Source organism: Salarias fasciatus, chromosome 7 (genome assembly GCF_902148845.1).
Source record: "Salarias fasciatus chromosome 7, fSalaFa1.1, whole genome shotgun sequence".
NCBI lineage: Eukaryota > Metazoa > Chordata > Actinopteri > Blenniiformes > Blenniidae > Salarias > Salarias fasciatus.
Genome location: NC_043751.1, coordinates 4,098,326 through 4,111,270, shown reverse-complemented (window position 1 = coordinate 4,111,270; position 12,945 = coordinate 4,098,326). Strand labels below are relative to the sequence as shown.

General features: G+C 45.6%; 1 protein-coding gene across 1 annotated transcript; it reads right to left on the bottom strand.

Annotated features, from left to right (window-relative positions):
• Positions 1-7,909: 7,909 nt before the first annotated feature.
• On the bottom strand, positions 7,910-9,331 carry kbtbd13b (kelch repeat and BTB domain containing 13b). Its single transcript, XM_030095786.1, has one exon. It carries the CDS (start codon positions 9,329-9,331, stop codon positions 7,910-7,912), a length of 1,422 nt encoding a protein of 473 aa, XP_029951646.1.
• Between the last annotated feature and the right edge of the window lie 3,614 nt (positions 9,332-12,945).

The following is a 12,945-nucleotide window of genomic DNA, read 5'->3' as shown; positions in this document are numbered from 1 at the left end:
TACACAGACAACCGTTTTTAAGAAGCAGACACATTTCTCTGTTCTTGTAACAGTGATTTATATGCATTTCCAATAGAAGTAGATCATTCATCCTTGTATGGACACCTCACATATTTTATTTTTTGGCTCAATCACTCAATGACAGACAATAATCCCTCATACAATGTCTTCCTGTCCCATCTGCACACAGAGTTCCAGTCTTTTCTCTGAATGTCTGCTACAGAGGTTTTAAACGCTTCACCAGGGGACTTTTCAGATCCTCATTATATATATATTTTAAAAAAAATGGAGCCTTCTCAGACTGCATTGATCTATTTGGACACAAGGTGGCGCCATCGAGCTGAAGAAGGTCTCAAACAGGTCTGGACTTCAATACAAGCAATTTCTTTGCTTAAGTACAAAAAAGCAGCAGGTTTCTGAGATGCTCTGAGGGAATCCTTGCTGTCACAGGTTTAATCCATGAGTGTCTTTGGAATTAATCCAGTCACAGATATTAAGGTTATACTTGTTACAAGTGGTCTTCAGCAGGGTTAGTGAAAGAAAGGGATGGATCCACTATTTTCAGAGCATTCAGAGCAGCACCACCACCACCCTGAGCACCGTCCCCACTGTGAAGCAGGGTGGAGGCAGCATCATGCGGTGGGGATGCTTTTCTTCAGGAGCGGCTCGGATGAATGGAAGATAAACGTCGGATAACATCACATTAAAAAAGAAACATGCACTCTCTTCAGAGCGGTTTAATTATTCTAAGATTTCTAATTTTAAGTTGTTGGATGGGAAAGTTAAACAATGAAAACATGTAGAAGAAAACAACATTTATAGGAAAGGGTTTTTTTGCATTTCATCCATGAGAATAAAACAGATGTTTCTTGTATTTTTTTCCATAGCAGATGTGAATACACTTTCCTTCGATAACATCCTGCAAACAGCCTTTATCAGTCACTCTAACCTGCTCACGTTCGGGCACGTTGCGTGCGCTTCAGCGAACTTATATGATTTCATTTCAAAGGTCTGCGCCGTCACCCCTTCGTCTCCCTACGAACCCGCTCACCCTCTGACTCCTGACCCCCAGGAGAATGGGGGGCGATCCCGACTGAGTGAGCAACAACAAAGAGGCATGGTCTGGCTGTCAGAGCGCCGCGCCGTGCTGTGCAGCGCAGCGCCCATCTGTCCCCCCCGGGGCCCGTCCTGCACCGGGGGCCGCCGCATTGGGACGCCGTCCACCGTGTGACCCGCCGTCACCGCCTGGCTGATCCATTCTGTATCGGCTTTGGGGCTAACGCTAGTTTGTTAGCTTTCAGAGCAGCATCTCAGCTCACGCCTCGGTGTGGTGTTGTGTGTCCGCTACTCTTAAGAAATGTGCTTAAAAGCAATCTTTCTTTGAACTTTTTGGTAATTTAATATGTCGACCAGATTGGAACCTCTTCGTGGCCAGTTTTGGTCCATGGGCCTTATGTTTGAGACCGTTTTTGTGAGGCACCTTAAATGGAATTGGTCTGTTTCACTAGAGCAAGAGTGTTTTTTCCCTCTGCTGTGGCTGTTTGTTCATTTAACAAACTCTGGAAACATTTAGATCAAACGCTGTGATTGTCTTCACTTCATCCAGAGAAGCCACCATTACTGTGATGGAGCAGCTTATCCGGTGGCAGCGCAGTGCGATGATGAAGGAGCCTCGTCTTCCTCCGTCTAACGGTGACGATGACGACGATGATGATGATGATAATGGTGATGATGATGATGCTCAGCATGCAAACTGAACTCAATCAGGACTTCAAAAAACATATGGAGACGGGTTAGGAGGTGAGAGGTCAGCTGTTTACTGCAGGGTGAAAAAGGTACCCGCCCCTCACACACACACACACACACACACACACACACACACACACACACACACACACACACACCGACTGGTTAAAGGGAGACAGCTGAGCTGCTGGAAGATATATGCACACATTAGATATTCATGGGAGTCGTAGCTCATTGTCTCCCAGCTGACGGGGCGGGCGGGGGTCGGAGGGGTGGGTTGGGGGGAGGTCTGGGTGGAGGTCTGGTCTCATTCAGCTCTCAGGGACACAAAAGGAGAGGACACCTGTTACCATCAGGCCTGATGAGGCTTTCTTTCTTTCCCCGGCGGCACTGAGATTTAAACGAAGCGTGAAACCACGAAGCTGAACTTTAAAGAGAGTTTGTTTCATCTGGACCGCCACGCACCGATTCCTCCACCCTCCACACTCTCTGAGCCGCTGATCTCACCTAACATCTGGGAAAATCAGCCTGGACCTGCAGTCCTCGTTGCGCCGCTGAACGGGGTGTGGATGCCTCCATGACGACTCAGAGGCGTCGTGTTTCTCTGGCCTTTGGAAAAATGGAAGTTAAGGAAGAACGCCTCATTTCTGCTTTTTATCTTTCAGAAAGGTTTTGCGTTTACACAGCAACGTTTTGACAATGCCGATGCAGTTAGCACGTCGGACCACTAGTGGGTGCTGTTGTTCACTTGTTCAGTAAAACAGCACCCAAAGAACTAGATGCTGTGAACACGAATGAGGACATTCAGACACACAGACAACCAAGTCGGATTGTTTTTACTGTGCCTGTCTCGCTATGAAACAGAAAACGTTTTGCTCGTGTGTGTGTGTGTGTGTGTGTGTGTGTGTGTGTGCCGATGCTGAAGCAGCAGGAGGGTGAGCCGAGGACGAGCTCTGTGAGGACGCTCAGTGACGTGACGCCTCCTTCACCGTAATCCTGACAGAAACGCGCTTCTGCTCAGAACCACGTCTTAATCTTCACATCGCATTTCTGAGGTCTGCTCTAAAGCAAATAGCATCTGAATTCCTCCTGTTTTTTCTTCCGTCAGGAAGGATCCGATGTATTAACACTGCTTGTGATGTAATGTAAGAAGAGGCAACATGAATGTATAATCACATGAAATATTTGGATTATGGCTTTCTATGGGTTTGACGTGAGCCCAGTCGACAAAACCGTGGTAAACCGAGATTTTCTGGAGAGATTATATTTTTAAAAATACGAGGATATTCTGAGTGATCCACTGAAGCATTGTGTATATCAAATGAGCAGAAATGTGAGGCAGCACACATAAACTGATCTACTAATGGGACACACTGAGGATCAGGACAAAATAAGGCATAAAGTCCTTCAGATGGTGCAAAACATTTCCATTTTCATTGTTAAAGATCTTTCATTGCTACATATTAGAATGACCCCAAATGCACTTTGTCTCATCAACGTTGCAGGTATAAAAGACCTGTATAAAAAGATAAAGCTCAATCAACAGCCAGCTCAGACAATCAGCTTGAAAGAAAGAGCTACATTTATACGATTAAAGCCAGAAGAGGAGTGTGTCTGAATGAGTGAATTCAGGTGGAGCAGTTTGCTGGGTGGGATATAAACGATCGACAGCGACTCCTCTCATGCTAACCACATCGTTTTCAGCATTTCTGCTGATGTCGCATGAACGCAAAACCTTGAAAAGCAAAAATGCAAAAGCAATGTGTTCTCACTTGATGCGTTTTCATGTGAAGGGAGTCTGAAAAAGGGAATTTGTGGCTCTGTGCCTTCTCAGTGAATCTTTAACTGTGTGTGTTTGATGTGTGCAGAAGATTTCAAACTCATAATTTAATCCAGATTAACCATCGTTCCTCGCTGTGTCTCGTTGTTCTGCTGGTTTCCGCCTGTTTTCCTGAGGGAAACAAAAAGCGACATGTTTGGTCTAAAACCAGGGTCACTCATCTTACTTTTACTTTTGTACGTTTACTCTTATTTTAAACATATGTTTATTCATGAGCTTTAAACGTTCACATACAGGCTAACGTTATTTTTTCCTAGCTATGCTCTCTTTCTGACCATCCCCAGCCTTTATGCTAAGCTAGGCGAACCAAGTCATCTGATCTTTCAACAGAATCGGAGTTCTTAAAAGTTCGCTCACTCCGTTCTGAGTTAAGTGGCATGAAGTTTTTACAGACAAAATGCCCCGGTCCTGATGCTGAGCTGATTGGGGCTTTTTCAGTCTCTAAGGTGATAAAGTGATTCTTTGCCAGTTTGCAATTTCTTTATTTTTTATCAAATAAGGACGCTTTCAAGCAAAAACTGAAAAGTCTTGCAGCATTTGGCTTCCGTTTGCAGGAAAACATCGCTCAGAAAATGCAACTCTGTTGGGAAAAGGCAACGTCTCTGGACCAGGAACGATATTTTCAGTGGATTCATGCTGTGGTCAGGTGGCAAATCAATTCTTGTCACGTTTTGTATTTTGTCCATTTCAGCAAACATATTTTACACACACACACACACACACACACACACACACACACACACACACACACACACACTGAGGAGCCTCCATAATGAAAGGCTTGTTTAAGGAGGCCGCTGTGTTGACGACCTTTCATAAAGTCAGAGTCTGAACTCTGTCCGCTGGCGGTGACCACGAGTCAACACTGATCTGTACAGACTTCTGTCAAGACGACTCATTGGTTTGGGGGGTTGTGGGGGTTGTGGGGGTCGTAACTCCACCTGGTTTTTTGGGGCTTAACTTCTGATGACATCCACTGTGAGCAAAGATCACATCGACTGGCGGGAATCTCCTCCAGACAGGCAGATAAGCCAGGATTGTCCACATGTTGTGTTTGTCTCCGAAGGTAAAGCCGAGGTTCACAGGGCCAAACTTTTCTTTGTTTTCTCAAAGGAAAGCAGGACTTTTACCTCCAGTCATCTCCAACATGGAACCACACTAATCAAAGGAAAACAGATAAAACCTGAAGTTACAAAAGCTTCGCAGACCAGCGGGAGCTGATTGGACAATGTGTTGAACGTCTGCTCTGGCACTTGAACACTTTTGGAACACTCTGGATAAATACTACTAAAAGGAGAGACGTCCTGAAGTCATTATTTTTTAACCACTGATTTCACTAAAGTTTGACTAAATGAAGGCCCTGCTTACACGACAATGTTTTCAAGTGAAAATGCAAAACTTGAGCTGTGTTCATTCTTTCATGTGACGACGCTGCACTGAAAAAGCCTCCCAAGGTGGAATTTTTTCCAACGCAGAAACGGGGATTGGTAGATCACTTGAGTAGAAAAATTAATTGATTTAAAATCAAAAATGATAGAAGTGTAAAGCATTCTTCAATTGTCTGTGGTTGCAAAAACATTGATAACTTGTAGCTTTCTCTTATTTCAGGTGTGATTTCTTCTGCTGAGCTGAGGAGTTTCAGTTGAAAACGTATTGTGTTTTCCTGTTGAGTCTCAAAAAAGCTTCACATTTACATTTACACAGAAACAGCAGAAACTTTGAAAATGAATTTGTGAGCAAGCCAGGCCACCAGCTGACAGTGTTTTGTTTTTTGTTTTGTGTTTTTTGTAATGAAACCACACTCATGCCTGCAGAGAGCTTTAATCATATGAAATTATTGCGAAAACTAAAGGACCCTTCGTGTTTGTAAGAGTAAATCCAGCATATTGAATAAACTCCAGTTGTCCAGTCACAGGTTGGTTGCCCGGCGTCTCGGGGTCAAGGGGTCAACGCTGCCACGGCGTCAGTGGCGTCAGCACTTGAGCCCACCAGCCCCGCGGCGTGTGCATGTAAGCAGAGGACGTATTTAGACTGACCTAGTTCCTGCAGCGGCGGCGGTTGGATAACAGAACGCATGCATGTGAACACGGAGCGTGTGTGTGTGCATGTGTGTGTGTGTTGCCTGGATGACCTCCTCTCGCAGACAAAACACACTTTCACTCACTTCTTCTTCAGGCCACCACAATCTCAAGAAGAGATCACATCACTCCAGTAGGATTTCAAATCCTCCTCTTAACCTATGAAGCTCTGAACAACCAGGCCCCATCATGTCTTAAGCTGCTGTTAGTCCCAGACTGTCCCGGGAGAACGCTTGGTTCTCAGAGTGCTGGTCTGCTGGAGGTTCCTCGGTTCTCTGACAGTGGAACAGGAGGCAGAGCTTTCAGCCGTCAGGCTCCTGTCATGAGGAACCAGTAACTGAGTTACAATATTTTAAAAGTAAGCAATTACTAGGCAAAGTAACTATTCCATTACTTGAAAAAAAGTGTTTCCATATGTCAAAGGATGTGGATCCCTCCATGGCTGTATCTCTGTAGCTACTACAGTAAAAGCAGCTGCTACATTTTACAAGTTATTGAAGATTATGAGTTGACAGTTACAAGTTAAACAAGTGGAGTTACTAACTAGTCACTTAAAGTAAGATTCTCATTTCTGTGACGTTTGTTCTGTTGCAGCTGAGCCGTGTGGGTTGATCGGTACTTACATCCTCTACCAGATTGTCAGCTTGTGATCAAAACACGAGGACTTATGAGAATCGTGGGAAACAGTTTGATGGAGCAGGCTAACTGTATGTCTCAAAAGAATGTCAACATGCTTTATAATGCAGATTTCCACCTTGGAAGTACAGTCATTTAAAGTCATTTCATTTTCCACATGATCCTCCCATTTTCTTGATTTGACTTGATATAAAAAGGTATGTGCTGTGGCTCGGCTGGTGGAGAGCTCATCTCTCAGGTGGAAGGTCACAGGGTTGATTCCCTGACCCAAAACAACCCTGAACTGCTCCCATTGGACGGATGGAGTGTCTGCTCAGGAGGATATTAGTGGAGCTACATGGAGAGATCAGCATGTTCTCAGATGTATATGATGAGGACACAGTGTCATCATTTTGTTTAGGATTTCATTATAAAGCCTGTGAGGTGATGTCGGGACAGAGCAGAAACCCCCCCCTTCCCACCCCAACCCCCCGCCGCCATGTGGTCAAACACTGATAACCTGATTAATGTCTGCAGATCGACGCTCATCCGTCACTGAGTCGGAGCTCAGACCTCCTGGCTCTCCTCCCAGAGCTCCCGGCTGAGTGACGGGAGGGGGAAGGCGGCGGGCGGCTGGGAGGGAGGGGTCACGGAGGGCGGCGGCCTGAGCTCCGCGTCCCGGCCTGACCCCGGACCCTCGCTCTGGCGATCTGCCCGGATGACCGCGGTGCCTGGCTCTGCCTGGCGTTAACCTCCATCATCGCCGGCGTCCTCAGTCGGCATCGGGGGTCGCGCCGTGCAAACAGGAAGCAGAGAGCGCCGCAGGAAACAGAAGCTCAGTGTGAGGCAGGACACTGGACTTCACATCCACACACACTGACTGCATTAGAAAGACATTAGTTAAACGCATCCTGGTAGCCCCACAAACACACGCCCGTTTCAACACACTGATGCTAAATAGATGAAGCAACAACTGGATTATCATATCAGTGAAGACAGTGGAGTGATCCAGCTGGAGAAGTCAGAGCACTATTGTTGGTTTCACAGATATATCCAAAGATGCATTGTCTCACCCTTGTTGTAATGCTTCCCCTCAATGCAAGATTCCCTAATCCATCCATCCATCCATCCATCTGGGGTCCTGGAGCCAGCCAGTATGGACACAGGCAGTTTACACTATAGGTCAAGTCACCAGTCCATCACACAGTTTTTAATCAAAAATGTAGAAATTATGACAAGGAATAAGGAATATTTCCTCCGTTGTTTAGGCTCCTTTTCAAAAAAGTTGACGCCATGTGTTGATCTGAAGCACCATGTGTGACACTTCGTACAGGTATCATAGAAACAAGGGTATGGTTCACACGTATGACCTTCTGAAGTAACTAGAAAATTTCTGCTAAATGGATACAAACGTTTGCCTACAGTTCAACAGCAGGAGGCTTGAGAGACTCTATTGGTCAGATCTCAACCATGGACTGAAGTTATAATATTCCATTGCATAACAAATAGAAATGAATGAAATGTATTGTATTGAAAGATGTATTGAAACATAACGATGGGAAAATGACATGTCTGAGGGTGAAAAGGTGCCGGGAGCCCAGCAGATTTGAAATCAACCAATCAGTGGAAGTCAGGGTGCCATGAGAGGGCCCGGCAGTCGGAGCAGAAACGTCCACACAGAGCCGCTCCTTGGGAAACCCTTCATCTGTCTCCTGGGCTTCCAGTTCCTCTGGTGGACCACGTACTCCAGAGTCATGCTTCTGTTGAGCGTAAACACAGAGTCGCCCCTCGCCACGGCCGTGAACAGTGAGCCTTTGCTGTTGGCGAAATGTCCCGGCAGCGACGACCACTGGCCCGTTGTCAGGTTGTAACAGTCCATCAGACACCTGAGGAAGTCGTCCGACGGGCCGTTTCTCATGACGTACAGGTCGTCCCTGTGCCCGACCATGCAGTGGCCGTAACTCTGGTGTCTGATCAGCGTGGTCACGAGCCGCCACTCGTCATTTCCTGACATGTACTCATAAATCTCTGAGGTTTCCATTGGCTTCCACAAACACACAAATATCCTGCTCATGGTTTTGGTGCTAGCTGCTCCTGCCGCCGGCCGCGGCAAGTGAGCGGCAAACGTCCACCTGTCAGTTTTTGTGTTGTATATTTCCACAGATGACATGACCGTTCGCTCGTACTCTCCTCCGATGGCGTACAGACAGCTGTCTACGCCCACCAGGCTGAGATTGTAGCGCAGCTGTGCCGGACCGGCGATCCTGCACCAGCTGTTATTTTCAGGGCTGTAACAGAAACAGGCGTCCACCACTTGTTTCTGGACTCCGTGAACGCCTCCGACGACGTACAGTTTGTTGTCCAGAACCGTCACACCAGCCATGGAGGTGCTGGCCTCTAGTGGAAGATCTGTCAGTACGTTCCAGCCATTGCTGGTTTCATCCAGGCAGCAGACCGTCCTGGAGGCAGCGTGCACCGTCTCATCCACGCCGCAGGTCACATGGGCCCCCACAGCCACGAGTATCTGAGGAGTCAAAGCCTCTATGTAAGCAATCAGGTCCGACGGCAAGGCGTTCCTGACATCTGCCTTCAGGTCATCGTACATGTCTCTGATGAACAGCGCGGCGGCGTGCTGCAGCTGCATGAGGCCGAAGGTCGCCGCGGTGTGGCACATCAGCAAACAGTTATCGCCATCAATACGGTCGATAAGATACTTGGTGAGCGGTGTCACCAGCAGAAACGCAGCACATTCAATGGCTTCCACGATGTCGTCCTCGTCCAGGATCGGTATCTCGCCCCGTAAAACCGCCAAGGCGATGAGGAAGCCTCGAGCGCGCAGAGACTTGAGGTGGATCTCGTCCTGCTGACACTCCTTCATCCCCGATCGATACAGAGCTTGGAAGTAGTCACAGCTCTGGACCAGTAGTTTTTTTTCCTCTGAGAAGTGAGTGTCCCCGACCACGATGGTTAATTTATCTGAGGCAGAAAACGGCGGATACCTCTCGCCGCCAGAGCTGCCGCCGTCCTTTGTCTCACCGCCGTGCTCTGACATTGCGGCTCGTCGATCGCCACGCTCAGGAACATGTTCCCCCTGAAAGTGACCCGAGAGGCTGAAGCCTGTCCAAAAAGCCCGGAAGAGGAGTGACCGGCTCTTCAGGGAGGATCGGGTCCTTCACAGGTTTTAAATAGAAGGAGCTAAACATAGCAGAGAACAAATGAACGGAGTCGCATTCATGCTGCGGCCGAGACTGGAACAACGGAGTGCAGAGTTCAGACCCGCTGCCAACACAGCAACACGCTCATCAGACGCATGGAAAACAGTCATTTTTATTGTCACCTAAACAAATCACTTCAGCTGGAATCTAACTTGTAACCCAGATGATGTTGCAGTGAAAGTGCACTCTATCAGAGAAGCTGTTCGTTTTCTGGCTGTACTGCGGTCCTCAGCACTTATGGACATCAATGTAAGCTTGCTTGGAGCTCGCCACTCCAGCCTGGCATGCTGAGGCCAAAAGATTTGCAGAATCACTGCCAACCAAATCATTCATTTTGACCAAAAATAAGTACTACCAATGAGTTGAATGCAGAGGTTGCACACTGCCCCGTGCACACTGAAGTAAGTAATATATACTGTATAAACCTGAGGAGAGAACAACCATCTCTGATCTCTGATGTGTCTGAACATCACAGTGAGGCCTTGACAGTTTACAGAAAGTGGATGAAGCTCCCTGTGATCTGCGGCTTCAGCCTCAGGCTTCAGGTCACAGGTCAGGAACGAGGATCGATTCATCAAAACAACACAAGACAAACAAGACCAGCGGCCGCGGAGGTGTGTTCGTGCAGTTACTAGTGTTTGGTTGTTTTGCTGTTTTCTTGGGTTTAGGGTCCAGATTTGGATTAAGATTATAGCAGCTGTGGCATAACATCACATGGCTAAAGGAGTGTTGAGTAACTGGCAGGAAATCAATTTTCACTGTACTTCCTTTATAACATATCCTTTTTTTTTTATCTCCATGACTTAACTCAGTAGTTAATTATACATTTTCTGATAGTTTTTATTACTGTTCTTTAAAAAAAAAAAAGTACGGAGTTTTTGTTTAGATTTAGAGACTGAACTTTAATTGAAACATAAAAGAGATTTCTCCCACATTTATAGTTGTTGAAAAATGTTATAAAACCAAACAAAACAGGTATAAAATGGCTTCACTCAGTGTTAAAATTATCTGAATGTATTTTTATCAAACCAATAAGCCATAAAAACTGAAGCCATTTTCAAAAGGCGACATTTTAAACGTCAGTGTAAACATGAACCTGAAATCTTCAGATTCATTAATCATTATTAAAAGTTGATGGAAACAAATTAAATCTGTTCACTCAAAACAGATTTACTGCAGATTTCTGTTAAGGTTGGAAATGTGAATATTTGTGCAGCATTTAATTGTAGATAACTCTGATATGTTTGATTGGATTTGATGTTTTCTGCAGTTTCCGTGCGTTGGTCTGTGTGAATACGTGGGTCTAAGAATACATTAAAAAAAAGTTTATTTATTGATGTGATAAGACTCTCAGGTCTGCCTGGTAAAGGTAAACATTAAAAACTGAATGATCTGGTCCCCCTGCTGTGTGTATTTCCTTAGAGTGTGTCTTGTTCTCATTGTGTGGCGGCTGATGACACCGAAACAATCTCACCTTAAAACCCAAAATACCAAATGGTGTTTCAGTTCTTTTCTGAGATCAGAAGATTCTCCCATCAGTCACTGCTGTAAACAAACACAAAAAAAAACCAAGAAAAAGTTTTTGTGAAAATGCACAGAATCATGATTTTTACACAAATAACAAACAGTTATTTTTTCTTTACTTGGCTCAATGAAGCCTGTCATGAAAAAGCAAGCTTTAGTTCAGAGGCCCCACCTTTATGAAGATGTTTGAAGTGAAAAACGTTGGTTTTTATTTTCATTTCCACAGAAACAGCAGGAACTCTGAGAACAGTGCAGCTTTCGGAATGATAGACACACACACACACACACACACACACACACACACACACACACACACACACACACACACACATGTTTGTACTTATATCATTGTGAGGACACTCATTGACATAATGCATTTCCTAGCCCCTTACCCTAACCCTAACCATCAAAAATAAATGCCTAACCCTAACCTCTGCCCTAAACCTAGCCTAAACCCAATTGTAACCCTAAATCAAAAACCAAGTCTGAACCCTCAAAAAGGCCAAAAAAGGCCTTTTGAAAAGTGAGGACCGGCAAAAATGTCCTCACTCTGTTGGTGAAATACGAATTTTGGTGCTTACTTTTGGGTATGTACAAGAACACACACACACACACACACACACACACACACACACGTTCACATGAGCAGTAGCAGCGTTTCCACCGTCTCCAGGTGGACAGAGCTTGGACGTTGGTGAAAAGTTATGTTTTGCCTGTTTCCATGGAGTCGAAGCACTTTGAAAAAGTCCCCCCCCCCAAGCGTTTTCTCAAAAAGCTGCATTTTCAGTGGCTTCGAGCAACACTGTCCTGTGAACAGACACACTAAAACAAACAATTTCTTTGCATTTCGACTAAAAAACCCTATATTTAATGTTTGTTTAGTGTATTTTTCAAATTATTCACATACAGTCTTGTGAAATGATTTAAAAAGGAATTGAGTTTTGTTGTGTTCTCGTATCAAAGACCCATCAGTCTCAGTAGAATCACCATTAAAGTGTGTTTTTATGCGGCGGCCTGACCTCTGCCCACCAACAGAGTGTCTCTGTGGCAGAGGTGGGACATTGAAGCCTGATCAAGTCATCTCCATGCCATGATTTTGCTCTGACCACGTATCACACCAGGTGAATCTAATCAACCCTGCTCCACAGCTTGTCTGTGGTACATGGTGAGGGCAAAAACATGGCATGGAGATGACTTGATCAGGCTCCAATCTCCCACCTCTGCTCTGTGGACCTGAGCTCAGATCACTGTCAATATGTTTGTGAGATTTGAGCTGTTTGTCTCTGATCTGCCTCTTGAGGTTCACTTATGGAAACGGGAGGGGCTGACCCAGATCCCGGCTCACCGGGGGGGCTGATTATCCAGGGTCATGTGACCCAGCAGCCCTCCTCAGTCACAACAGTCCCAGCAGCCTCGGCAGCTCCTGGGCAGGCGGAGGGACTCAGGTCCTGGACCACTTCCCCTTGTCTGTTATGGCAGAAAATATCCCAACAGTCCTGCAGCCACTGACTGACTGAGTTCATTTGAGTTTATTGAAGAAATAAAGCAGCAACTAAAAAACAAACCCTTGAGTTTTTTTTAGATGTTCGACTGTATTTTGCACCAGGAAGTTTCATTAAAATCAGTTTAATGTTGCCATTCCAGTGACTTTCTGGAGTAATTCTTAGGTGTTGTGACATTTTTATCTGTGCCACAACAAAGAAAATCTTTAGTTTAATTTAAAGGTTATTATGGCCTATTTTACAGCTGACAGTCACCATCAAGACTGTCCAACTTGGTGTTCTGTCATTGTTCTCCCATGTTAATGTATACAGCATATTGTTCTCTGCATGCATGCATGGTGGGTTTCATTGCAAAAACAACCAACAGCACCAATTCCAGGCCTGGTGTGCAATCTATCGTTTTCAGCGTTTCTGTGCAAATCCAT